We start from the raw sequence: 24,417 nt of genomic DNA, 5'->3' as shown, positions 1-24,417 counted from the left end.
CTAATCTCTCTGCGCTGCAGTTTCCCGAGCTGTAATGAGGCTTGTCCAGTTTATGGGGTGGGTGAGGCTCCATTTGTTCTTGAATGTTTAGAAAGCTCATTGAGATCTTTAGATGAAAAGGGCCATAGAAATGCAGATCATTAGTAATCAGGGAACAGAAGCCAATTCTGATTTCATTCCAGCAATAGAATGGAGCTGCTTTCTTACCAAGACAGTAACTTGCGTCAGCAGCGTTATGTCAGTCTGATCTTGCCAGCCTGGCAGCTGGCGTGTGCAGGGCCAAACTGCCCATGTCTGATACAGAGCATGTGGTCTGCCCGGGTAGGATGAGGAGCCAGTTGTGCGTTCTAGGGAGTTAGATCTGGTGCTCTCCACATCCGCAGCCAAACCGTGACCAAAAATGGCTGAGGTTGAGGGGACGGTGTCGAGGTCGGGAGAGCAGCGTTCAGCATCAGGGTGGGAGTCGTAATCAGAGAGTAGATGTAACACCATTGAATTGGGCCGCTGCACCCATTTACACCACTCTGATTTTAGCCAAGGATGTCAAACATGGTTTGGTTTCTGCCAGGTCAAGTTGATCGCGCAGAAGTGTCACAGCAGGGCACATATGGTGCTCTGCGATGGTTGTGCCTTCTTGCACGTGGCCTGGCTCTCCTCCCACTCACACTGGTGTGAATCAGGAGTGACTCCACTGAACTCAATGAATTTACAGGCGGGAAGGAGAGTGACAACTGAATTCTGCTCTTAGTCACACTGGGGCAAATTTGGAGTAACTCCACTGACTTCAGTGAAGTCATTCCAGATTCATGCTGGTGTGACTTACCCCACTGTGATTGCATTGACCTCAGTGGAGTTACATCTGATCGACACCAGCTTGAGATCAGAATCAAGCCACCTCTGTCCCCCTTTTTGTAATGTTCTCCACCTATTTTCCTTTAAACAGGGGGTCCTTATCTGAGAAGCGCCTCATTTTTCACAAAGGTACGGCATTTTCCATTTGTCCTAGAATAAACCCAACCCTGCTGCCATTGAAACCAACAACAAAGCTCCTGTCAGCTTCAGTGGGAATAGGGGGAGATTCCCTGGGGTGGATTCTCCTCTCACTTACCCTGCTGTAAATCAGGAGTAAGTCCGGCAAAGTGAATCAGCCAGCTCCTCAGCTGGTATACAGACACTCAATTGCAGTTGAGCAATCTATACCAATTTGCTCCAGCTGAGCACCTGGCCCAGTGGGGCTACACCTGGTTAAAAGGGGGTGGTGGGGGAGTGAACCAAGAGGCTGGCTTTGCTCTGCCGGTTGCACTGACCTTTGTCTGCAGGCAATGCATGAACAGCTTGCCAGAGAGAATCCCAGCTGGGGAAGATGAATGTGCTGAACCCTGCTGGAGGTCCCGCCTCGCTGCATGGAAATGAAACCCCCCCACCGACTCCTCCCCAGCTTTGTCATTGGGGATAAGGCTCAATGGAGGAGATAGCAAGAGAAAGGCAGCTACCATCAGGGGCTAATGCTGAGTCAGATGGAGCTACCGGCTGTTTGCCACAGACAGAGGAATTTTTCATTAAGACCCATCAGACTATCCCTAGCACGTTCCCTCTCTGGCTGAGCCACTGTGGCATAAAGGCTCCCCCCACTCCGCTAGGTCCATCCCCGTGACCTCCCACCCTGGCTGGTTCTTCCACTTGCCTTTCAGTTTTGCACCTCCTTTTCCAGCCTGCGATGATACCCTCGAAGCAGCTGGCTTCAACGCCTCCTCTTCCTGGCACGAGGTGAACGCCATGGGGCAGTACAAGCCCTGGACAGCTGAGCGGGTGGCGTTCAGCGCCCATGGGAACTCATGGGCTGCCGATCCCAGCTCGGAGACCGAATGGCTGGAGATAGACCTGGGCGGAAGGAAGAACATCACAGGTCAGTAAGTATCGGAGGCTGTTCTCTTCCTCCAGGACTGTACTGTGGCACGTCGGAGCGAACTTCAGCTGTGTAAACCGGCCTTGTCCCAATTACTCCAGTATAGCTATGCTTGTTTCAGGGCCAGATCCTCAGCTGTGTAAACTGGCACAGCCCCAGTCACTCTGGTGTAACTACTCCAGTTGAAGGGCCAGCTTCAGGTGTGAATTGTCATGACTTCATTGGGGCTCTGCCAATTGAGGGATTAGATCCTCAGCCAGCGTAAATCAGCATAGCTCCATTGCTTCCATGTAGCTGTGCCAGTTCACAGGCTAGATCCTCTGTCTTTCACAAGAGTCCCAGTGAAGTCACTCCAAATTTACACCACTCAGACGTCTGTCCCACAGTCAGAGCATGGGCCTCACCCTGATCTCACTAACGCAGGAGTAAATCAGGAGTCATTCCACTGAGGCAGGGGTGGTCGCACGGCTGGCAGAGAGACGCAACATGAAAGGAGAATTGAGCTCCACGTGCCTTTGGTGGAATGTGCAGAGCTAGAGCCTCAGATAGTGTAAATCGGTGTCGCTCCCGTTCCTTCAGTGGCGCTAAGCTGATTGATACCAGCTGAGGACCTGGCCAATGTGTGTTGCTGGCCCTAGGCCTAGTCAAATAGTCCTAGAGCCCCCGATGCTTCCTGCACTGTGCCCCACACAGTGGCTCCGAGAGTCACAGACCAGATGAAGATCGAACTGAAGCCCACTGATGTGGGTGGGAATCTTTGCAAGGACATCAGTGGGCGTTGAATCCAGCCCCAAGCGAGGTGTAAGTGGCCATCAGTGGGCACGTGCAAAATGAGCCATCTGGATTAGGTGGGAGTGAGAAAGGCAGGTCAGGGGTGAGTTACAGCGGGAGGAGAGGATCTGCTGTATCTGACCCCAGCTGGCGGGGAGCCAAAGTCTCTCCTCGCACAGGGTTTGCACTACGGACGTTGGTGGAGTTACTGCTGATTCACGCCGGCATCAGCAAGAGCAGAGTCAGACCCAGCTGCTTGTCCCACCCCAGCTCTCATTCTGTTCCCTTGGTTTGTAAGTTACACTCATGTTGCCCGCCCACCGGATGCCAGATGTCACACCACATGGCTGCTGGCCCCTGCTATGTAACTCATCCCACCCACAAGGCCCTACGAGCGCTGCCTCTTGGGAAACCTTGGCTCATTATTCTTCTTCCATTGGCCCAGCCCCCCCCCCCCCCCCATGGGGGAGATATAACTGAGGATAGATTTGGGGTGCTCTCTGGCCAAATGGCAGCTCACAACATGGGGATACCTGCATTTCCAGGGTGCAGACGCTTTTCAAATAAGGACCCCCTGTTTAAAGGACAATAGATGGACAGTGTTATTTAAAAAAAAAAAAAAAAGTTGGGGGGGCGAAACTGGGTTTAATTTTGATCTCATACTGGTGTAAATCAGTTGACGACAACAGAATCACACTGGATTCAGTGACACTGGTGTAAATCTGGGAAAATGTCTCTGAAGTCAAGGGAGCTACTCCAGATTTGCTTCAGCATAACTGGGAGCAGAATTTGATGCAGGCTAGTTTTTCTGTTCTCCTTTTGTCCCTTCCAGATCTGTTCCCTCCCAGCGTTTTCCTCCCTATGCCCCATAGGGCTTGTGTGCTTGGTGTCCGAGACCATAAGATTCCTCTCTCGGAGCCCCCCCCCCCTTTTTTTTTCACTCTTCCTTTTTCACCATCTCCCTTTTCTCTTGCTTGATTGATCTCTCATTCTTTTCCTTCTTTTTTTCTTTCCAGCACTCTTTTCTCCCCCACCACCACTCTCTCCCCAGTATCTTAGGGGCCTGGCCACCTCTGGGCTGACCAAGTTAATGTTATGTTCTTGCAGCAGCTGCCAGCAAATGCTCTTTGTTTCGAGAGCCCTGACGAAAATTGGGGCTTTTGTGTGGCGGGCCCAGAATGTGCTTGTTAATTGGAACGAGGAAAAATGGAGGCATTGTACGGCGGGCGGCTGGAGGCTGAGAGGAATGCAGGCTGGGAGTGGAGTTTGGGAGTTGTCTGCTCGTCTCAGGCAGGGCGAGGGGAGCCAGCTTCCACAGAGGTTAGACATTCAAACCTGGTGGCCTGGAAGCTCCCCTAGGACAGCATCTCAGCAGTGTGGGGTAGGAGGTGCCATGGCAGAGGTGTGGGGAATGGAAAGGAGGGATTCAGACCTGAAAGGAAAGGGAGCGGAGACGTGGGATGGTGGCAGGTTCTTATGAAATTCCTAGCAGGAGACAACTGCAGGGAGAGAGAACCTAATAATGACTTGGCCCCTTGCTGGGGCCTCTCTTCAGAGGCTCTCAAGGCATCCCTTAATCCTCCCACCCCCACCTTCAGTCGGTATCATCCTCCCCATTTTACAGAGGGGGAAACTGAGGCATAGAGCAGGAAGTCACACAGCAAGTCATTGGCTAGAACTCCTGATGTCCAGACCCTTGCTCTTGCTTCTCCCTGGGAAGGAACCCAGGAGACCTGATTCTTTCCTGCTCCAACCACTACATAACTGCTACAGACAGTACCAAAGGCTGGGGGGTATCATGCCATTAAAAAGAGAGCTCTTCATTGCCTGGTTTCAAATTCCAACACCTATTTAGGGCAGTGGAAGTCTGTCCATTGACGTCAGTGGGAGTTGGATCAGACCCACCCTCCGGGTGGGATCTCTGCCCCCGTAAGTCGACATTTCTATGCAACACCAACCCCAAGATCATTTCAAGACCGCAAACGCCAATGACTGTCTTCATATCATGAGTCCTACCTACATCCTGTCCTGTTGCCAATATTTTGATTTAATTGTACCTGTTCCAGGAATTATAACCAAGGGATCCTCAGATCAATACAACTACTATGTGAAATCTTACCGAATATTCTCCAGCAGAGATGGGAAGAATTGGAAAGGCTACAGATCCAGCAGCGGGCAGGATGATAAGGTGAGATTGTGTGGACAGGCAAAAGGAGGCTGAGTGGTGGCAAGAGCAGAGAGCATTGTGGGAATTCTGCAAAGGGAAACTTTACTAAATCTTTCTAAAATTGGCTTGTTGGCTTGTTCTGGTTGCAGAAACTGCAACAGGAGCTGGGATATTTCTCTCTAAGGAGTCTGGATACAGATTCCGGTCTCAGTTACTCCACTGTAAAACTGGAGTAACGCCACAGAATTAAATCAGTGGAGTTGTTAGTTTACACTGGTGTAGCCTAGATCAGAATCTGGCCTTTGGAGGTGTTTCCATTTCTATAGTTCTCAAACATTAATTAAGCCTCTCGGCAGCTAAGTCAGCATTGTAAGCAATTGCAGCCTGAAGGGCCTTATTTCTGTTATACTGCATATCACAGCCACTTGATTTTTACAATGGCAGCTGAGATAGAACTAGAGTTTCCTGTTTCAAAAAGCACAGCCTCCTACCACCTGAGCTGCAGGAGAATCCCTTTTGGTTTTTAGCTTATGGGAACTACAACATATGGTTTGGATTCCATGCAGCAGAAGGCAGTGGTGCACATACATACTAGCCCATTTCTTACAGTATTATCCCCATTTCACAGATCGAGATACAAAGAGATTAAGTGTTTTGGCCAAGGTCCCAGAACAGGTCAGTAGCAGAGCTGACTAGAACCCAGGAATCCTAACCAACGTTGACTCCCAGTTCATTCAGTCCTACTAAGGTGTGACAATTGCGTGAAATTAAAATTGGGGGCAAAAGCAAAACCAGGGAAGAAAAATGGACATTAGAAAAAATACAAAGTGCTAAGAGTGCCTTAAAAAGAATAGAGCTTTAAAACAAAGTGGAAATAGTTTTCAGTTCTTCCATGCCTACCCCTGTCTGCCTCTGCATTTGTACTGTCTTCTCTTCTCTGGCTGATTGGGAAATGATTTTTTTCTCTGTGAAAAATGTAGACTACCCCTAAAATGTTAGTTTTCATCAAAATTTTTCTTTGACAATTTTCAGGGTGAGGATTGGTGGCTTTTCCTATCAGAAAATGAAAACTTTTGGCAACCCAGACCTGAAATTTTCTGATGAAAACCTGAAGGGTTTTTGTTTTGTTTACAAGATCTGACTTTTTCACGAAAATTTCCATATAGTCATAAAAGCCAAAAAACATTTTTAAGGAAAATTTTCAACCAGCTCTGTTCCCTTCCCATCACTTGCCTGCCTGTCTATTTCTGTCTACTTCAGCCCTCTCCCCCCCGCCCGCCACACACACAAATGGGTCTAAGTCCCTAGCAAAGTGCCCTCCCACCTTCTATGAGCATATGTAGAAGAAAGGAGAAGGATACACCCCAGAGCATCTGGGTCCTTTCCCTTCTTGCCCCTCCTCCCCTGACCCCATACATATCCCAAAATATGGGATAATAAATAATAGTGAATAGCAGAGGAAGTAAGAGGGGAAGGCAAGGGAGAAAAGGGGCGTTGCCAGCTGAGATCTGCGGTGAGACAGAGAGTGGTTACACAGGGAGGCTGCTCCTGGTGGCGAGAGCTGCAGAGGAGAAGGTTCTTGCACCAAGGGTGGTGAAATGGTGTGAAACAGCAGAGGGAGGCTGACTGTGGGTGAGAGGAGGAAGTGACAGGAGAACGGACCAGATACTGGATTGAATTCTGCTCTCGTCACCCCAGTGTAAATCTGCTGTGATGCTAATGTGGATTGACACTGAGCTGTCGCATCAGAGGCTGGTCCAAGGCAGCTGGTTTTAAACTGGTTCCTCTGGAGTCTGGGGAGAGCGGGTGGCATCGCTTGAGGATGGGTATGACGGTGTGACCCTGCTCTTCTTTGCTGAACCCCGTCGTCTTCCTCTCATTCCCCAGGTCTTTGAGGGAAATACCGACAGCTTCCAAGAAGTCTCCAACACATTCATCCCCCCCATCCTGGCCCGCTACCTCCGCATCGTGCCTCAGAGCTGGAACCACAGGATCGCCTTGAAAGTGGCACTGCAAGGCTGCCAAGTGGCTCGTCTGAGGGCGTCCCGGCCCTATGGTGAGAGGGGCTGGATTGGGAGAAGAGGGGGGGCTCCTGGCAGGGGCTGTCCAGTCAGACTGAAGTGTGGTTACTAGCCAGCTGCACCGTGTCCTCCAGCATGGACCTGTATTGCTTCCTTGCTGCATGGCTCTTGGGTGCAGGGGGCTGCTCTCCTCTTCAGTGGCTCCCTGGGTGCTGAGGAGATGAGGGAGAACCCCAAGACTTCTCTGCACTGGTTAGCTAAGGGTGAAAGCGCAAGCTCTGCATCCGGGGCTGGGACACATGGGGCTGAATTCCATCGACGGGCTGGAGCCAGCTGGCGGCTGTATCTGCTTGGGCTGTGCTGATCCCTTGTCAGCTAAGTTGGGTTGGGCTGGGTCATGCCTCAATTGGGAGACTTAACACAGAGCATGCAGGTGGGTCAGAAGGGACTGGGAGCCAATCCCCCAGGTAAGAGCCGGGGTCCTTTCCATGTGTCCATTAAAGATCCTAGGGCAGGTTATCTTGGCTAGTGTATCCTGCCACTCCAAACTCCCCCGGCAGTTTCAATTGGATTTTCTTTCCTTCCTGTCCTACACTATGGTGTAACATTACAGCAAAGTGTTAGACAAGCTGCCTTACACCCCGCTCCCATCCCAAGGTGACTGCATGGCTGCAGTGGGATGAAAAGCACCCTGTACAGCTAAGAGCATTGCCATGGAGTCAGACAGCCTTAACATCAGCCTGGAGCAAGCACTCTTCTGCTGGGAAATAGCCACTTCTGACCACTCTGCCTTGCCCCATGCTGCTGTCTAGGAAGCAGGGCAGGTTCAGATTGACACAGTCCTGATTCTTGGCTGGAGTAGGTGACTCTCTGTTACTTGCAGTATGCTAATGGTGCTTATTAAACTGTGTGGTTTGCAGTACCCAGTGCCCCGAAGGAGGTTCCCATCCTGACCAGCATCCCTCCCAATCACACCCCGATACCCGGAGTCGTCATGAATCCAGAGAAAGCAGGTGGGTGCAACTCAGAGCAGAGGGGTAGTATGGCCTAGTGGTCCAAGCTGGGGGAACACTTCTGTCTTCAGCTCTGCCACTGACTCAGTGCAACTCTGAGAACATCGGTCATTTCGGGACCAGTTTTTAAGTTACTCACATGCACCAGTGAATGGGCAAACCTGGGATAAATCTGGGGGTGCAAATCCAGTATGTGCAAATCCAAATGGCCAGTTAGAAGTGTAGTTGGCTATTGGCTTGTGCAAATACCTGAGCTGGGCACACTATAGTGGCAGTGGTACATGCGACTTAGGGTCCTGATTGCACATGCAGTATAGCTCATGCAGTTGGACACCTCTTCTTTATAAATTAATCAGGGAGTTAACCTTTGTGCCTCAGTTTCCCCACCCAGTTGTGGGGATAATAATGCTCTCTTGACAGTGAAGCTGCACAGGTTAAGAAAGAGATTTTCAAAGGGCAGCTCGAGGAAATCAGCGGGAATTGGGTACCTAATTCCCCTTGGTGCCTTAAGAATCCCCACACACACACTTAAGTAGTGTGTATGGAGCACTTTGAGTATACAGGGGCAGTCCCCAAACTTCTGTGGAACTGCTACTGCAGTACACCAGTGAGAGGGCAGAATCCCTCCACTATAGCACTATCAGTATCTATTATTTGGTCATTTCAGATGGTGCTGTGTATTCTCGCCCACTGCCGTGAATTCCTACACAGTTGGGCAGGGAGGTGGATGGGGGATGTTTCAATCCCCTGTGAGGGAAAGGAATGGACTGAAAGGCTGAGGAATTCTGAGCACGATGAAATGGACGAGCCCCAGGTCCTTGTGCTGCCTCACTCCAGCCTCACCCACCACAAGTCCATCTTTCAGTGCAGGGACAGCAGAGCAAACTGGCAGTGACATAGCAGGGAATCAGGCCCTTTCATACTGAAATAAAGGAAGAGCTGACCACTCTCTGCTCGCGCTAATAGTGGTGTCAATTTGGAGTGATTCTGCATTTACAGAGATGCAGTTGACGTCGGGGGTTACAGCAAAGGGGGAGTGATGAAAAGCTCAGCTCCTTTTCCTCTGCTAAAAGCAGCAGGGATCTCCATTTCCCCTCTTCCTGGACTGGTGTAGTAGAACTTCTCTCCCATTTCAATCTCCTTTATCCAGAATTTGGCACCCTGAGTTTAATTTACAAGGCTGGCACCTGCACATTGATTGCAAAATGCAGGGGAATAAATGGCGAGCTGATGCCTGTTTCATGAGGTTTGTGTTGTAATCAAGAGGAGAGACTAAAGAGTATTTTTTAAAAAAATCCTGCCAATATTAAAAGTTTTCTGGAATTTTTCCCTGTGGTTTGCAGTCAATCTGTCTTTCTAAAACACCGTCCTGGTTGTGATCCTTGACTGGTCTAAGCTGGAGTCACGCCACTGCAGCCAGTAGCGTCACTCTGGGGTAAATCAGGAATCACTCCCCTGCACCCAGTGGAGTTACCAGGGCACAGAGCAGGTGCAGGAGCAAAACCAGATTCTGTATTTTCCTTTTTCAACTAACCTAGGGATCAGCCCTTCACTGTCAGCCACAGCTGCAGATGGCTCCCAGTGGAGTCCGGGCTGCTCCTTGTATGGCAATGGCAGGGCTTGGACCCTCTGCAACGGGGGCCTGGCGCAGAGCATCCTCCCGGGGGTGTGGTGTAACCAGCTCCCCCTAACACCAGAAGAGAGGGAGGGACAGAGGAGCCCTTTGCTAAGTCCCTGCTTCCTTCTCCAGGCTCCATGTTACTGGTGATGTTGCTGATCGGGGGCTTTGTGCTGCTCTCGTCCGGCCTCTTGCTGTTGGCTCTCCTCTGCTATAAGAAGAAGTGGGTAACGCCCTTGCTGCCGCCTCCTCCCTCCCACACTCTGTTTCCCTCCATCAGTTAGGCAGCGAGCTCTCCCAGTGCCCCCTGCAGAGCTGGGCGCTCTCCCCCAGGATCTGACTTGTTCCTCACCAAGGCCAGAGTTTGTCCTGAAATAGAAGCTGCTGCTGACAGAAACCAGGATTGGGCACGCAGGCCATGAGGTCAGCACCCCACAAGGCTGGGCTGGTACCAGGCCGTCCCCGCTGAACAGGCTGGGGGGGCCTATCCACACCAGGAGATGGCCCACCCTTTGCACAGCTCAGTGCCAACCTTGCAGAGCCCCAAAGGCTGCCCCTAAGATAAAAGCCCTTGACCGTGATGACTGCTGGGGCTCTGGTCTCCTGCACCATGGTACCCAGCATGCTAGACACACAAGCAGCCCACTGGCACCCCCGTGCGTGGGCTCTGTGGGCTTCAATGACTCTCACCCCCGGTCCCTAAATGAGTGAATCCTCTCAGCACCTCCACTCTAGGCCTGGATGGCGATCCCCATTTCACAGGTGGGGAAACTGCTGCTCAGCGAGGCAAAGCGAGCCACCCACAGCCGTACAAATCAGCGACAGGGCCAACAATAGGACCCAGGAGTCCTGGCTCCCACTGCCCTGCACTGACCACTAAGCCGTTCCCCTGCCTTTGGATTCTCCCATTTCTCCGTCTTCACGATGGCAGCAACAGTATTTGCGCAGATGCCCAAAGCCAAGTTGGCCGGCTGCATCCTGAACGGCTGCCCTCAGCACCCCTTGACTGGTAACCCTTGACTGATTCACAGCTGGTGAATTCTCCTTGGCTTGCATGGCAGATACTAACACTGGAGTTGGATTGGCATGTTCAAGTGAACCCTGGCTCCTTGGGCTGGCTCCAGTGCTTACGTCCCAGGAGGTTGCAGGAACTGAACTGCTGGCTTCAGCCCTCCAGGGCTCATAAGCTCTGCAGGAACAGATCAGGCGCTTGCGTCTCTCCTTGGTGAGCGTAATAACTCTGTACTGCTGAAGCTGGCACTTACACAGGCCCCTGATTACCCAAAGATTTGGGATGCCCCCAAGACCTTTGAGTAATTGGGACTTCACCTCTAGGTGCAAATTACGTGACAGGCTTAGAAGTTGCCCATGAACAAAGCCCTGCCTTAGCCTCCAGGGCAGTGGCCGTTCAAAGATAGATTCTACCTTGTGCTCGTTTGGAGCAAATGGGCGGCTCTAATCTGCTCAGTAGCACCTGGGCCGTGCACTGGCTTCCTGGGCGCTTGGACTGTGCGGAGTCACCATGAACTTGCCTTGTTTTCCCCTCTCTTTTGGCAGGAAGACAGCGGCTGATCTGAACTGCAGCCTCATGAAAGGTAAGTGCCCCTCCCCGAAGCACAGGATTGGAGTAACCGGGTGGGATGGTAGCCAGCTGGCAGAGTCTGCCCATGGCTTCCTCCAGCGTCAGGAAGGGCTGGAGTCGGACAGCAGGTTGTTTCCACATTAGCAGTGAAATGAGTCACTCCAGGTTCACGTTTCCTAGTCTGCCTTGATTGCAGTTGGCACGCTCCTCGGCAGCCGTGTTAGCAAATGCACGGCACGGCACGAAACGCACAGACGCCGTGCGGCACCTCCCAAGCCCCTCTGGGCTCAGACCCCCAGCCCAGCTGCTTCTCGCTAAGGGCGATAATCCGTGGGCTCACCTGGGGCTTGGGCCCTGTGCTGGCCTCCTGCTCAGAAGCAGTGTCAGTCCCTGTGCAGCCCTTGCCCACAAATGCATAAAGGCCACAATGTTTAGATGTGTCCTCTCATTCTGGGTGCCCCCTTTGAGCCACCTTGTCCCAGATCCTCAAAGGTATTTAGGCACCTAATTCCCCTTGAAATCAATGGGAGAGAGGCACCTAAATACCTTTGAGGATCTGGGTCCTTGGTCCTGATTTTCAGAGCCACTGAGCACCCACAACTCCTCCTGACTTTAGGTGGGGTTGTGGTTGTAGCTCTCCATCTTAGGGACTTATAATGGCCCCCATTTCAGCATCTCCCAATCTTTAATGTGTTTATCCTCAGACACCCTGTAAGACAGGGCCAGGCTGTTATCCCCCTTGGACAGATGGAAAGTTAAGGCACAGAGCACAGCTAAGGGACTTGCCCAAGGTCACACAGGAAGTCTGTGGCAGAGCAAGGACTTGAATCCAGCTCCTGCATGGCATAGTCTGGCATGCTCTCCACTGGGCCAGCCTCCTCCTCAGTCCTGATGCAAATCATCCCCGAGATGTCTCAAGTTGGGCACCCAAAAGCAGCAGCCACTATGACACATGTTGGCCACAATCTTTAATTACCAGCTTGTGACTGAGCTCTCCTCAAAACCCTCCTCCCCCACCCAGGTGTCACTTAAACCCACTTCTCCCCCAGCACGGATATTGCGGGGATTATCCGGGGGATGGGCAGGCGCCTTTCCTTGCACATAGCTGCTTTGTGACACACAATGAGCGCCACATGAATTGACTTGCCTCTGCGGGGCCCGATTCCTCACTGCCTCCTCCATCATTTACACCACTGCAGAGAGCATCCTACGTGAGTGGTGCCTTGCACTCACTCTGCATGGGGGGCAAGGCACAAGGCAGGGGAGAAGCAGCCCAAAAGCTGACATGTTCATCTTAGGTGCCCTTCCCAACCCTTACTACTCCCACGGGGAAGTTGTTTCCACCAGAAAAGCTGCTCTGATATAACCAACTCCATTTAAAAATCCAGCTGGTAACACTGGACTGCAAGGCCCTAATAAAGGGAATAAAGGGTTTATTTGCACGCCCAGCTAGTGCGTGGGAAGCACTCCGCGCAGGCCTGTAAAACTGCATACACAATGTGACCCTGGAACTAACTGGTGCCAATTGGCAGAAGGCATAAGAAGTGTATGGGGCATCCTAGAAATCCCAGCCGTGTGTCAAAGTCCAGGATGTTAGCAAGCCCTGAACGGCTGCACCCTGGGTTGCCACACACTAAGTCCTCATATAGACAAGCCCATAGATGCTGCCTGAATGTGAGGTAGTGTTTCCTAGTGGATATAGCGCTGGACAGGGAGCCAGAAGACTTAGGGTCTGTTCCTGGCTTCGCCATGGGGCTGGTGGGTGACCTTGGGGAACTCATTTCCCCCCTCTCTGCCTCAGTTTCTCCATCTGAGAAATGGCATTATGATACTGGACTCCTTTGCATATGGCCCTTTGATTTCTACTGCTGGAAAGTGCTCTGTAAGAGCAAGGTGTTATTAATTCAAGTAAGTGTTAGTAGTAGTTTTCGAACCCGCATCCCAGGTTTGTGTTAGCCACAAAGCTATCAGTTCTCCAGGTACTTTTCCCACCCCCTATTGCTTGGTTTGAGAAGTGGCCTCTAATTTTGCACCCACTGTGTCTCTATGCCACCCAACTACCTTTTTCCTCTGCAGTTTATTTCCCCCCTCCCTCTTTGTCAACCCTAACACTGCAGCTGTACCTCCCCCCTCAGCCTTGGGGAAGAAAGGAAAAGCCACCCAACTAATAGAGGCTGGGGGGGGGGTTCCTCCTCTCTTCTTAGGGTACCCAAAATTGGAGTCCAGCCAAGTGTGCTCCAGTGAGAGCCTGCAACCATCCAGCAATGAACTGACCTCATTCCCCATGGCTGGGACGCCCCTAGACCTCAGCGGAGCTCATTTACCAGGTAATGGGGAGCCAAGTGTTCAATTGCAGCATGGGTACCATTTCCTCCACTAGCTCATACAGGACAGCATCGCCCACCCTCCCATGCTCCTGCTCAAGGGTTCAAGATAGTTCCCTGCAGTGTGTTCTCCAAGTCATCGTCCACACCAGTTGTCAAATAACTTGAGGGCTTCCTCAGGAGATGATGGGACAGTCCAGGAGAGCTCAGCCTCTGCAGATGGGCCCTGTTTTACCAGGATCAATCTAATCAGGCCGAACTAGACCCACAGAAATTCCCAGGGGAGCAGTCACCCCCTGCCCCCTCCCCCCCCCCACACACACACAGCACCAGCATGTTTGCACTGATGTACCAACACCTGCCCCTCAGCACTTGGCAAGATGGGCCACTTTGAACATCTGTGGCACCTTTTATTCAAGGCTCCCTCTGTACCTTACCAGCTATCAGCTTCACACACCCCTCCCCCAGAACGGTAGGTCTTCATCAGTATCCCTACTTTGTAGATGGGGAAACCAAGGCCCAGCAAGATGAAGTGACTTGCCCAAAGTCACTCAACAGATCAGTGGCAATGCTGAAACTGGAACCCAGGAGTCCAAGTTGCCAGATGCCTGCTCTAACCACTAGACAATTCTCCCTCCCAGAGGCAGGAATAGAACTCAAGTCCTGATTCCCATTCTTCTGGCTGGCCAGGGCAGAAAACATCCTTCCCTCCCACAAACCCCCAGAGCAGCAAAAAGTGTCAAGTGGTACAGAGCACTCACCCTGGAAGCTGGCCCCAAGGCAACCACTCTGCTTGCCTGCTCCTGCACTATACAGGCTCCAGGGTCTGCTACCCACACCTGTGTACCACCCAAGAACAGAACCCGTGACCCAGCAGACAGAACAGATGGGGGCACACACAATGCAATGCTGCACCTGCCAGCAGAGGACACGGGTACCACCTACGCTAGTCAGCCCAGCTCAGCCATAAGGCTCAGGAAAGACCTGCTGACTGGTCACATATAGTCAGGAGCTGGCTGACTAAGGGGGTGGAAGAAGGAGGGTGAAGTCTCTGCCATTGGCATCTGAGCCTCCCAGGCCCCTGAGAGGGAGCCTTTATAGCACATTTCCCAGAGGTTGCATGCCCCAAGCCACTGACTGGCATGGGCAGCCTTGGGGGCAGTGAGCTGAAGTGGATGACATTGCCATGCAGGACTTCTGTGGCAGCCCTCCCCACAGCTTCCCTGGTGGGGAAGGGCTGTGGCGGGACAGCCCTGGAGACCAAAGGGCTCTGTTTATCCAAGATTCCCCCATGATCCACCTGCCAACCCTGATCTGGAAGAGCTAGCTGTGCAGGAAAGGATGGAGTTCACTCTCCCCAGCCAGTTAGCCTGGAGACACCACCACCCCCAGCAGCAGCAAGGGGGCTCTTTGGGGTGGTGGATTCTCCCGCATGGGCTGAGATCCATCAAACTCACTCCCCTCCCCCCGCCCCCACCATGACCACTGGTACCCTCGGCCTGATTCCATCCAGCCTAGCTATGAAAAGACTTCAGCTCCCATTGTCACGGCTGGCAGCTTCTGAGCCTGAGCAGCCCAGATGACTGAGCCAGGCTCCACCCGTCTGCTGTCAGTGAAACAAACCAGTGCAGCTGCAAAGAACAGCTCCTGTCTCTCTTTCCCCAGCCTGCCTGGGAAACCTTGGCCTGGCTTCCTTTCCACCCTTGGCACAAGCCAATCCAGGACATGTAGGTTACCCAGTCCCCACTCCCAGCACCTGATCAGGCTCTCTGCCCTTCTGTTGTCCTTCCTGTATGCACGCACAGAGGTCTGCCGGCCTTTGCACATTTCCCTGACCCAGTATCAGACTAACAGCCCCAGCCTGGGCTCTGTAATCCTGGTCCCCATTTCCTCAAGAAGGCTTTCCTACCTCTGTCCTAGGGATGAAAGGGGACTGCAGGGCCACCTTCTCCTCTGGGTTCTGGCTCAGGGCCCCACGGGCAGTGGCTGGAATCAGTCTCTCCCAGCCCCTTACTGTTTCCCTGACCTGCTTCCTTCCACTGCCCTCCTGCAGGCCATTTCTTGAACTCAGGGCCTGTGAGCCTCGCTTCTTAGAGGTCCAGCTTCCCAGGTATCTTCTTCCCACTCTGCTGCTGAAGGACTTTCTGTTCAAGCTCTCCAGCAGCCTGGAACCTCTTCAGCCTGCTTCCTTCAGGGCTAGTACTAAACAACATACTCCCTTCAGCAACTCTCCTCCATCCTATGGCCACTGGCCCTGCAGTCCCTCCTTTATATGACACATCCAGGCTGATTCTCCACAGCTGGATCTAACCCTTAATTACCTGCCAGTTTCCCTCCGGGTATCACAATGGGCTAACTGGGCCCCCCTTAATGCTATCAATGCTAGAGTGGGGTTTATAAACCCTATCATGGAGTCTCTTCCTCTTGTCTCTGTCTATCTGCTATGTCTTTCTCCCCTCTGCCTCTCCAAACCCTTGGGTGGGGGGTCCCTGTTTTATCCCAGCCGATGTCCTCCCCTGAATGGCTCATTTGTTCCCCCAGTCAGGACACTCAGAGGGCCAAGTACCAGCAGTTGGGTTTGTTTACCCATACATTTATTTGGGGCGCTGCTGCCCATTGTCCAGATGTGAAGCCAACCAGGGAGGGAAGATGCCCATTGATTACCATCACGGGTAAGGAAGCTGCTTCCCTCCCTGCACATGTGGGCTGACACTTGGCCCACTGACTTTCCATCCCCAAAGGTTGTGATGGAGAACAAGTGGTGCCAGCATGGAGGGGGAGGGGAAATGGACCTCAGTCCAGCAGCAAACACCTGGATGCTTGAACAGCTGATAACAGTGCCATCTGTACAAAGGGACCCACCAGGTGCAAAGAGGGCAGGGATCTGGGGCTTTGAGTGTAGCCCTGGTGATGTCTGGGCATTTGGGCACCATCTGCACTGGCTGAGCCCACTCATGTCATGGTGGACTCCTGGCAGAGAGAGCAATTGGCTGCTTTGCTGAATGTGGATCTGGTACAGGGAGCTGCAATGGTCCTCAACAGGTATAGAAGCTCGGCCAGCACTGGCAAAAAGAAGTCCCTGGTCCCTCACAGGGATGGGGAAGGGGAGTGGGGGAGGCCAGAATGAACAAGTCACACCTCTCTGCTCCCCAGCTCTGGCAGCTGGATTCCCGGGCAGGTGATGGAATCCTTTCCAGGCTCAGCCTGGTACATCTGTGCCAGTTGCCTGGGGCCAGCTGGCTCAGGGGTTCAGTTGTCTTTCTAAGGGCCTATGCTGCTTTTCCTTTGTAGAATACGCTGAGCCTGACGTGATCCAGGTGAGCCCCAACAGCCAGACAGCCCCATCCACCTTCAAACCCCCCCTGGATGAAGGCTACACACTCCCACTGGTAGTGAACCACTACGATGTGCCGGGCAAGTACCATGAGTACGCAGAGCCCCTGCCACCTGAGCCTGAGTACGCCACCCCTTTCATGGAGCAGGTGCTGGAGGCTGGGGGCGCCGCTGCCAAGAAGAACATCTGCGTCATCAAAATAGACCCCACCACACAAGGCCGGACAGGCTCGCTGACCTCCCCAACGTCTCCGGGGATCCACTCACAGTATGACTTCCCAGCTCACCGGCCCAGTGAGACACTGAACGGCACAAGAGGGGAGGGGTCCCACCAAGCCAGCGTGTACACAGAGCCCCAGACTGAGCGGACTCCCACTCCATTAGGTGACGTCCCCGCAGGGCCCACCACCTCCCCCGAAGAGCACTGCTTACAGCTCCGAGACTCCCCTCTCACCCACATCTACCACGAACCTTTATGAGGCTGTGGAAAGGGGACTCACATCAGACACACACCAGGCAGCTCAAGAAGGGGAATCAACTCTGGACCTACAGAGCAAGAACCAGCCCTTTCTATCACCAGCAAAGGGAAATGAAATAGCCATGGCATTTATAGCACTGAACTATGTGGAAGAGGCAATCCTTCTAACTATGTGATTGTTTTGTTTGGGTTGTTTTTTTCCCTTTAATTTAATAGATACCCCAGATTATCTTCACCTCCCTTTAGGACTTGAAGGGACAGTGTCAGGATCAAAGATCATATATAAATATATATATATCTATATATCCTTTACCTGCATCATTATTATTATTGTTTTCTTAATAACCATCATTTATACTGTGCCATGGGCTTTACATAAATTGAAAGAACGCCCTCTGCTGCTCTCATGAGCTCACTAACGCCTCCCTCCGGTATTAAAACTTGAATGGAATTTTACAAACCACATCAGCTTGTCTGTGCCAAGGCTGTTGGTTTGTTTGTTCTTCTGCACTTCATGGTGAAAGCAGGCATGTCAGTTTCACATTTTGTTTTTAGTGGGTTTCAGATCCTGTGTCTGCCTCCTGTCGTTGGCATGTAGGTACCGTTCCAGCACAAGCTGGTGTGGGGTGTTTAAATCCCAAAATAAAGGCTGCTCTTCCTTGAAGTATATAATAAAAGGAGCAGGAAAATATTACTATATAAATTAGTGCTTGTAAAGTGATTTTTTTAAACCCCCAAACTATGTTTTCTATACCTCAGCTTCGCTGACCTGGGGGCTCAGGCCAGAAAACACCGATTTTATGTAGACGTGTCACATTACTCGTCTAAGTAGTCCTGTTGGTTTTAAGGAGTAAAATTACTGATGTGTGTCTGCAGAAAGATATTTAAGCGTTTGGCACCTAAATAACTTTGAAGATCTAGAGTTAAGTCCCTCTTTTAAATCAGCTGTGAAGAGACAGATCTTCTGTACATTCATTGCAGCACAGAGCTGGAGAAATTGGAATCAAAATGAGAGGAACTGCAGTTCTATGCTCGCTCCACCTTGGCCTCTTTGTTGATCAAGTAGGCAGTGTTTGAATTAGGATAGGTCAATGGCTTGCAAAGTGTAGTGACTTGGTGCAGTGTACATTTATTTCTGTTAGAGAATTGTACCTGTTTCCTGTGATCTTCCACCCTCTCCCTCTGTCCCTGCAACAAGCAGTTCATCCAAGATCCTTGGAAAGGGACAAAGCTGCAGTGCAATACTAGACATTAACTGCAGTGCTGGGACAGCTCTGAGGACAGGAGCTTGGTACTCTTCTTAAGCAAGTACCAGTGCAGGTCCAGCTCTGTGGTGCTGCTAGGGGATAGTAATGTCCCCCAAGAAGAATTTGATCTGTAACTGTGTTTCTCTAGCAGCAGCCAGATGGATGGAAAGGACCCATGTTTGCATTGTCAGAACTGCTTATTCTTGGTGGTCACCATCCTTCCAGCATTGCTGGCTGCCAGTTCCTCCAGCGGATGGGGAATAAAAATCTGTGTCATGTTTGACAATGCGCTGCCAGGAAGAGAAGAATGAACAATAATAATAATCACACCTAGTTCTTCTAATAGCGTTTTTCATCAGTAGATCTCAAAGCACTTTACAAATGAGATCAGTATCCTTATACTCATTTTACATATGGGAAAACTGAGGAACCAAGCGGGCACTGACTTGCCCAGGGTCACCCAGCAAAGCAGTGGCAAGAGCCAGGAATAACACTCATGTCTCCCGAGTCCCAGTTTAGTTCCCTATCCACTAGGCCATACCCATTCAATTTGCACTTATCCTGTAGAGAACCACACATGTACACTCCACCAAAGATGCACACACCCTCATATACAGATTGCTATGCAGCCTCTCCTATACGCAGCCACCTATTCATTCACAAACACATCCGTCTAGGCATACACATCTTCTGGCAGTACCCCACAGACCTGTCTCTTTGGCAGCAGCGCCAGGACCGGTGGGGGGGCTGTTTAATATTCAGCAGGTGCATTCTAAGAATCTTAGGGCACATGTGTCTAGGTGCCTTTTGCTGCAGATCCATCCGGCACAGCACTCTGTGGTAACTCCTCAGGCACGTGCACAGAATGATGCAGCAAGTCCATACTCTGCAAGAGATTTCCTGTGTGAGTGACTCTTTGCAAGTTCAATACCAAGGCATGGGAGCCCTCTTGTGGTATTTGAAACCCCATGACCAACCCCAAGTCTTTGCCAACCCTGTGCTTTCAGTGAAGGAGAACAGCCATCTTCCCCACAGTGTCGTGATACTGTTAACCCTTTCACACTCTTGATGCTGGAGAGGCAGGCCCGTGGAGGTGTACATTAAGGCCCTGATCCGGCTTCCATTATAATCAGTAGAAAGACTCCTACTGACTACAGTGGGGTTTGGACTGGGTACTAAGTGCCATGGTTCAGTATTGCAGCTCCCCAAGTTTGGGTGATGCTGCTCCAGAGGTCTCATGGTGCCCTAGTGTCACATGGGGGTCACAGCACCTGGATCTCCCCAAAGGGCAATTGACTGATTCCAAATAAAAGCCCCTCTGACCTAATTGCCCCTCTCCAGGCCCTTGAAGATGAATGGGCCATATTCTTAGCTGGTGGAAATCAGTGTTGCTCAGTAGAGTTATGCTGCTTCACACCCGTGGAAGATCTGGTCTGAATGGATCAATCAGAGCTAGGTACAGTAGAACCTCAGAGCTATGAATTGATCAGTTAACCACCCATCTCATTTGAAACTGGAAATACACAATCAGGCAGCAGAGATATGCACAAAAAGCAAATACTGTATGGTACAGTACTGTAACTGCTTAAAAAAAGTGAGAGTTTTTAAAAAAGGTTCGACAAGGTAAGGAAACTGTTTCTGTGCTTGTTTCATTTCAGTTACAGTGGTTAAAAGCAGCATTTTCCTTCTACATATTAAAGTTTCAAAGCTGTATTAAGTCAATGTTCAGTTGTAAAATTTTGAAAGAACCACCATAATGTTTTTTTCAGAGTGACAAACATTTCAGAGTTACAACCTCCATTCCCGAGGTGTTCGTAATTTTAAGATTGTACAGATTTTCCATTTGGAAACCTTCTCCTCCCCAGTGGCTGGCTGCATCCAGTTCTGGTTTCCAGTGAGGTTTGTACCTTTTACCCTGCTACATTGTTTGTGACTTTCCCATGGTCAAACAATGAAGCTTGAATGAGATTAATCCATGGCTTTTTCATTGCATGCTACACGTTCAAACCACTGTATGAACATTCATTAATTAATCTTCATGGCACTTCTGGGAGGAAGTTAGGAATCATTATTCCCATTTTACATATGGGGAAACTGAGGCACAGGGTAGCAAAGTGAATTTCCCACAGCCACTCAGCGTAGACCTGGGGATAGAACTCAGCTATTTCTGTTTCTTGTCTGTTCATTCCTCTGGATTACATTGCCTCCCAAGAACCCACAAACCTCCCAATGCTGAGCCCTTTGCTGTGACCACTAGGCCAACTGGACCTCCTTTACTTCCACCGAAGAGGGCAGAAAAGTGGGAGGCAACAGCCTACCATTTTACAGGTCCTCCCTCTTGGATACAAAATGTGCCGGCTTTCAGGATCCATGTGCTTGGTTATAGTGAATTTCTTCCTAGTGCTCCCACCCAAAGCCATCAGCATTCCTGCCTTGTGGTTGGCTTACTGTGCATGTCATGTAATCACTTCCCCTTAAGAACTGTCAGACAAAAGTTATTTGGACTAGCAGAAAAAAAATTGTATAAATGTATTTTTAAAGAAAAATCACTTTTGGACCAAAATGAAAGTTTTTGTTTCAGCCAGATTTTTTCAGGTTTTTGAAAAAAAATTAACATTTTTTTGTTTTTCAGTTTGGGGGGCTTTTTCTTTCTTAGTGGAAAAAAGGGAAGGTCAAAGGATAAAGAGGAACCAACCAAAAAAACAAAACAAAACAAAACAAAACAAAACAGAAAAATGAAAGTGTTTTGGCTGTTGAAGACTGGAAAAACATTCAGTTTTGTTTCAGCCAAAATAAAGGGGGGGGGGGGTGGGAAACCATTAGAAAAATTAATGGAACACTGCTGGGATGAAATCCTGTCTCCATTGAAGTCAATGGCAAAATTCCCAGTGTCAAAAATTTGTGAATAATATCAAGGAACCAAGCGCTCAGTGAATTCACAATCTGAATGATTTGCAAGCAGAATTCCACGGGAATTGTTTACATCTCTAACACAAATTTCCCTTTCCCAATCAACACACTGAGAGGGGCCTTGAGCATCATTCCGCTGAGTGCACAGTTACTCATAGCTATCTCTCTGTCCCCATAACACCCTTTATCCGTCTAATATATCTATGACAAAATTCAGTACACTTGACTACATACACACATAGAGAGTAAATAAATACATTAAACCATAGTCCTGTGCCCAGCATGATTTCTGCATTAGTTTGCACTGGAAGCGGAGCTGAGCCCGTTCTTGAAGACCAGCACTAATCAGGGAAGAAAGGAATGATCCCAGCACCCAAAGGAATTACCTCTCCCCCGCATACTCCAACGACCCCCTCTCTTTGATTCAAACACTGTGCCAGCCACAAGATCACTTTCAGAACCAATATTTTGCAGATTGCAGCAAGATTTTGGGGAATCTAATTTTAACCCTTGGGGTGGGGGAAAACTATGAAAGGAGCTAATCTCAAAGAGGGAAATTATCTTCAATTCCACTCTGCTAGATGGCCCTTTGTTAAAATAACTGTAAGCACACAAATGGGGTTTTGCTTTTTTTCCATGTAAATAATGCTTAAATAAAATCAAACTGCAGGAAGAGCTAATTTATTAAGTATTTAGCAAACAGCAATGGAAACACAGAAAAACAGAATTGAGAAGGGAAACTATACATATTCTGATCTAGATAGTTAATAAGTAGCTAAAGTAAATTAAATTCTAGAGGATAAACGTACTTCCTGTCTGGAAAATTATGAAAGACTTTAAAGCAAGGAGTAGAAATGAATATTAGTGATAATTTCAAACCAGAGCACTCTCTCTCACACACACACACACACACACACACACACACACACAAACAAACTTCGTGAAGACAAAAATTACTGAGGGGTTATAGAAAGTTTAAACAGAGAAACATAGTTCCTAAAAACTACAAGGATTCAGGGAAATAGAATGTAGGGCTAAATTTCTAACAAACTGCTCAGCCAAAATTTCACCTTACCATTCACAGCACATAAAAAAACTCGATAGCACCTTTAAAAATATAATTTAAAAAATCAGCATGTCTAACCCCCCAGTCAATCTGACTTTTACAACCTAGTTAGGGGGCGCCGGAACCAACGATTACCAGCTGCCCCAGTAGCAAAAATTGTGCTTCCGAAATCTCTTGATGTCGATTCCGCACAGAGCAAGGTTAAGCCGCAGCTGCCTCACTCCATGTGCCATACATAGCAGAAGCCCTTTTTAACTCGAGCGCCAGGCGGCTCCGCCCCCCCAGGCTGTGACCTATCTTTCCAGCTCAGGGAGAGCTGCCGGTTCTCCCCATAGGGGCAGCGAGCTATCAACCCCAGGATCACCCCCCTTTTGGCCCATCACGTTTTTTTCATTTACTTTACTGTACTTTACCCTTAGCTCATTAAAATGTGCGCACCAGAGCAGCCGTCAGGAAATGCAAATAAGGCGCATGGCATGTTGGGATTTCTCCATAGACCAGGCAGAGAGGCGCTCGGAGAGGGGCGGGGCCAGAGTGAGGGGAGGGAGGAGGTATGTGTCAGCAGCTTCAAAACCAGGTTAAACGTACAGCCAAGCCCCAGGCTGATGACGCTGCCTGTAGCCCTAAGTAAGAGATGGGAAGGAACAGGGGAAATAGTGAGGGTGAAAAATGTACCAATTTAAAGGGGGCACCTGGATTTGAACCAGGGACCACTTGATCTGCAGTCAAATGCTCTACCACTGAGCTATACCCCCTGCTATAATAACACTGGCTCACCTAGTAATAAGGGTGTTACACCCTAACCACCTGCCGTGGGCTACTGCTTCCCAGCACGTCTCTCATTGCTGTCGCCATCTTTCTTGGCCTTGGTCATCTCTCTTCCTCTATTTTACTCAGTCTCTCGCATTCCCCTTTCCTCTCCATTTTGGTTGGTTCTCTGAACCCTCCGTCTTTCCAGCGCCTCTTCAGCGTCCATGCACTCGCTGTGTGGATGGGACAAGGTGACGACAACATTAACACAAACAAAGGTGACGACAACATTAACACAAGCACGATGAAATGCACTGACCTCCCTTACTGTCTGTGTTTGCCAGAATTTGACGCTATGACAACGCCAGGCTCTGACCCCCGCCCACAATCCCGATTCAAACCGCATTCAGGCCCAGGCTGGACCAACAGCTGTTTGACCCCACCCTGATTTTTTTGTGCTTCAATTTTCTTAATGAGTGATTCATTAATAATAACAATAATCACACGGTATTAATGCATAACAGGCTCGGTAGCGCCTCGGCGCAGCAGAGGCAGTCACAGACTGGATCCCGCTGTGCTAGGCGCTGTACAACCCTAGATCAATGGTCCCTGCCCCAGCTAGCCTGCACTGGCAGTGGCCACCTCACGCTGTCTCCGGTGGCACAGCCTTTGATTTTCAAACGTTAGGAGCCATCCCTGCTAGCGGGGGGACGTCAATCGGAAGGGCCAGAGGAATCCCACCCCCCTTCCGCCCCCGGCTTGCCGGTTCCCCGCCCGAGGGGCTCTGCCGCCGGCCGGCGCTGGCTGGCCTGCAGGAAGGCGGCGGGAACGCACCTCAGCGAAGGGGCCCCGCCACGCACGCGCCGAGCCGAGGGGGCTGTGGGGACGGCGCTGACACCGCCCCGGGATTCTCGGGTGGCGGGACCAGCGGGGGCCCAATCGTGAGGCAAAGGCCGGGCTGTGCGGTTATGGGGGAGCTGCGCGAGGCCCGATGGGGATTGAGCCAGAGGCATTGCCATGGGAACAGGCTAGGCGGGCCGTGGAGTGGGGGGAGGGGTCTGGAGCATGCGCAGTCTATGACGAGAAGCCAGCTAGTGTTAGTACATGCGCCCTCTCGGTATATGTATGGAGGGGGGAGGGTTAACGCATGCGCAATTTGGGACGTTTGCTCGTTGTGCGCATGCCCGGCGTCGTTTCCTTGCCAGCTCTGCCGGGGAGGCTGTGGTTGGTC

The 24,417-nt window shown here is 50.6% G+C and overlaps 1 protein-coding gene, 1 long non-coding RNA gene and 2 other non-coding genes across 6 annotated transcripts in view; 1 reads left to right on the top strand and 3 right to left on the bottom strand.

Moving 5' to 3' along the window:
• The window catches only part of LOC137141694 (discoidin, CUB and LCCL domain-containing protein 1-like), a 59,716-nt gene extending 41,624 nt beyond the window's left edge, over nucleotides 1–18,092 (top strand). The window contains exons 7-16 of one of the 3 annotated variants that reach the window (XM_067530747.1): nucleotides 944–981; nucleotides 1,712–1,906; nucleotides 4,744–4,865; nucleotides 6,732–6,900; nucleotides 7,786–7,878; nucleotides 9,629–9,719; nucleotides 11,054–11,091; nucleotides 13,283–13,405; nucleotides 15,944–16,074; nucleotides 16,694–16,776. In XM_067530747.1, the coding sequence (XP_067386848.1) occupies nucleotides 944–981; nucleotides 1,712–1,906; nucleotides 4,744–4,865; nucleotides 6,732–6,900; nucleotides 7,786–7,878; nucleotides 9,629–9,719; nucleotides 11,054–11,091; nucleotides 13,283–13,405; nucleotides 15,944–16,032 (958 nt within the window). In that variant the 3' untranslated portion in view covers nucleotides 16,033–16,074; nucleotides 16,694–16,776. Of the gene's footprint in view, nucleotides 1–943; nucleotides 982–1,711; nucleotides 1,907–4,743; nucleotides 4,866–6,731; nucleotides 6,901–7,785; nucleotides 7,879–9,628; nucleotides 9,720–11,053; nucleotides 11,092–13,282; nucleotides 13,406–13,905; nucleotides 14,734–15,943; nucleotides 16,075–16,693 lie in introns of those variants that run through there. The other 2 variants (XM_067530744.1, XM_067530746.1) reach the window with 2 other exon arrangements.
• A 4,014-nt stretch (nucleotides 18,093–22,106) lies between these two features.
• On the bottom strand, nucleotides 22,107–24,237 carry LOC137141695 (uncharacterized). The gene is made up of 3 exons (XR_010916710.1): nucleotides 24,021–24,237; nucleotides 23,214–23,419; nucleotides 22,107–23,059 (listed from the first exon to the last, which is right to left on the bottom strand). It is a non-coding gene; the product is annotated as an uncharacterized lncRNA (long non-coding RNA).
• Nucleotides 22,548–22,689, bottom strand: LOC137141757 (U11 spliceosomal RNA). The gene has a single exon (XR_010916725.1). It is a non-coding gene; the product is annotated as a U11 spliceosomal RNA (small nuclear RNA).
• On the bottom strand, nucleotides 23,120–23,191 carry TRNAC-GCA (transfer RNA cysteine (anticodon GCA)). The gene has a single exon. It is a non-coding gene; the product is annotated as a tRNA-Cys (tRNA).
• Nucleotides 24,238–24,417: the final 180 nt, after the last annotated feature.

The sequence above is a fragment of the Emydura macquarii genome, unplaced genomic scaffold, assembly GCF_026122565.2.
Source record: "Emydura macquarii macquarii isolate MOO-44397 ecotype Brisbane River unplaced genomic scaffold, CSIRO-AGI_Emac_v2 contig_3113, whole genome shotgun sequence".
In the NCBI taxonomy this organism is placed as follows: domain Eukaryota; kingdom Metazoa; phylum Chordata; order Testudines; family Chelidae; genus Emydura; species Emydura macquarii.
Note: the sequence above shows the minus strand (reverse complement) of the source record. Positions and strands in the feature narration are given on the sequence as shown.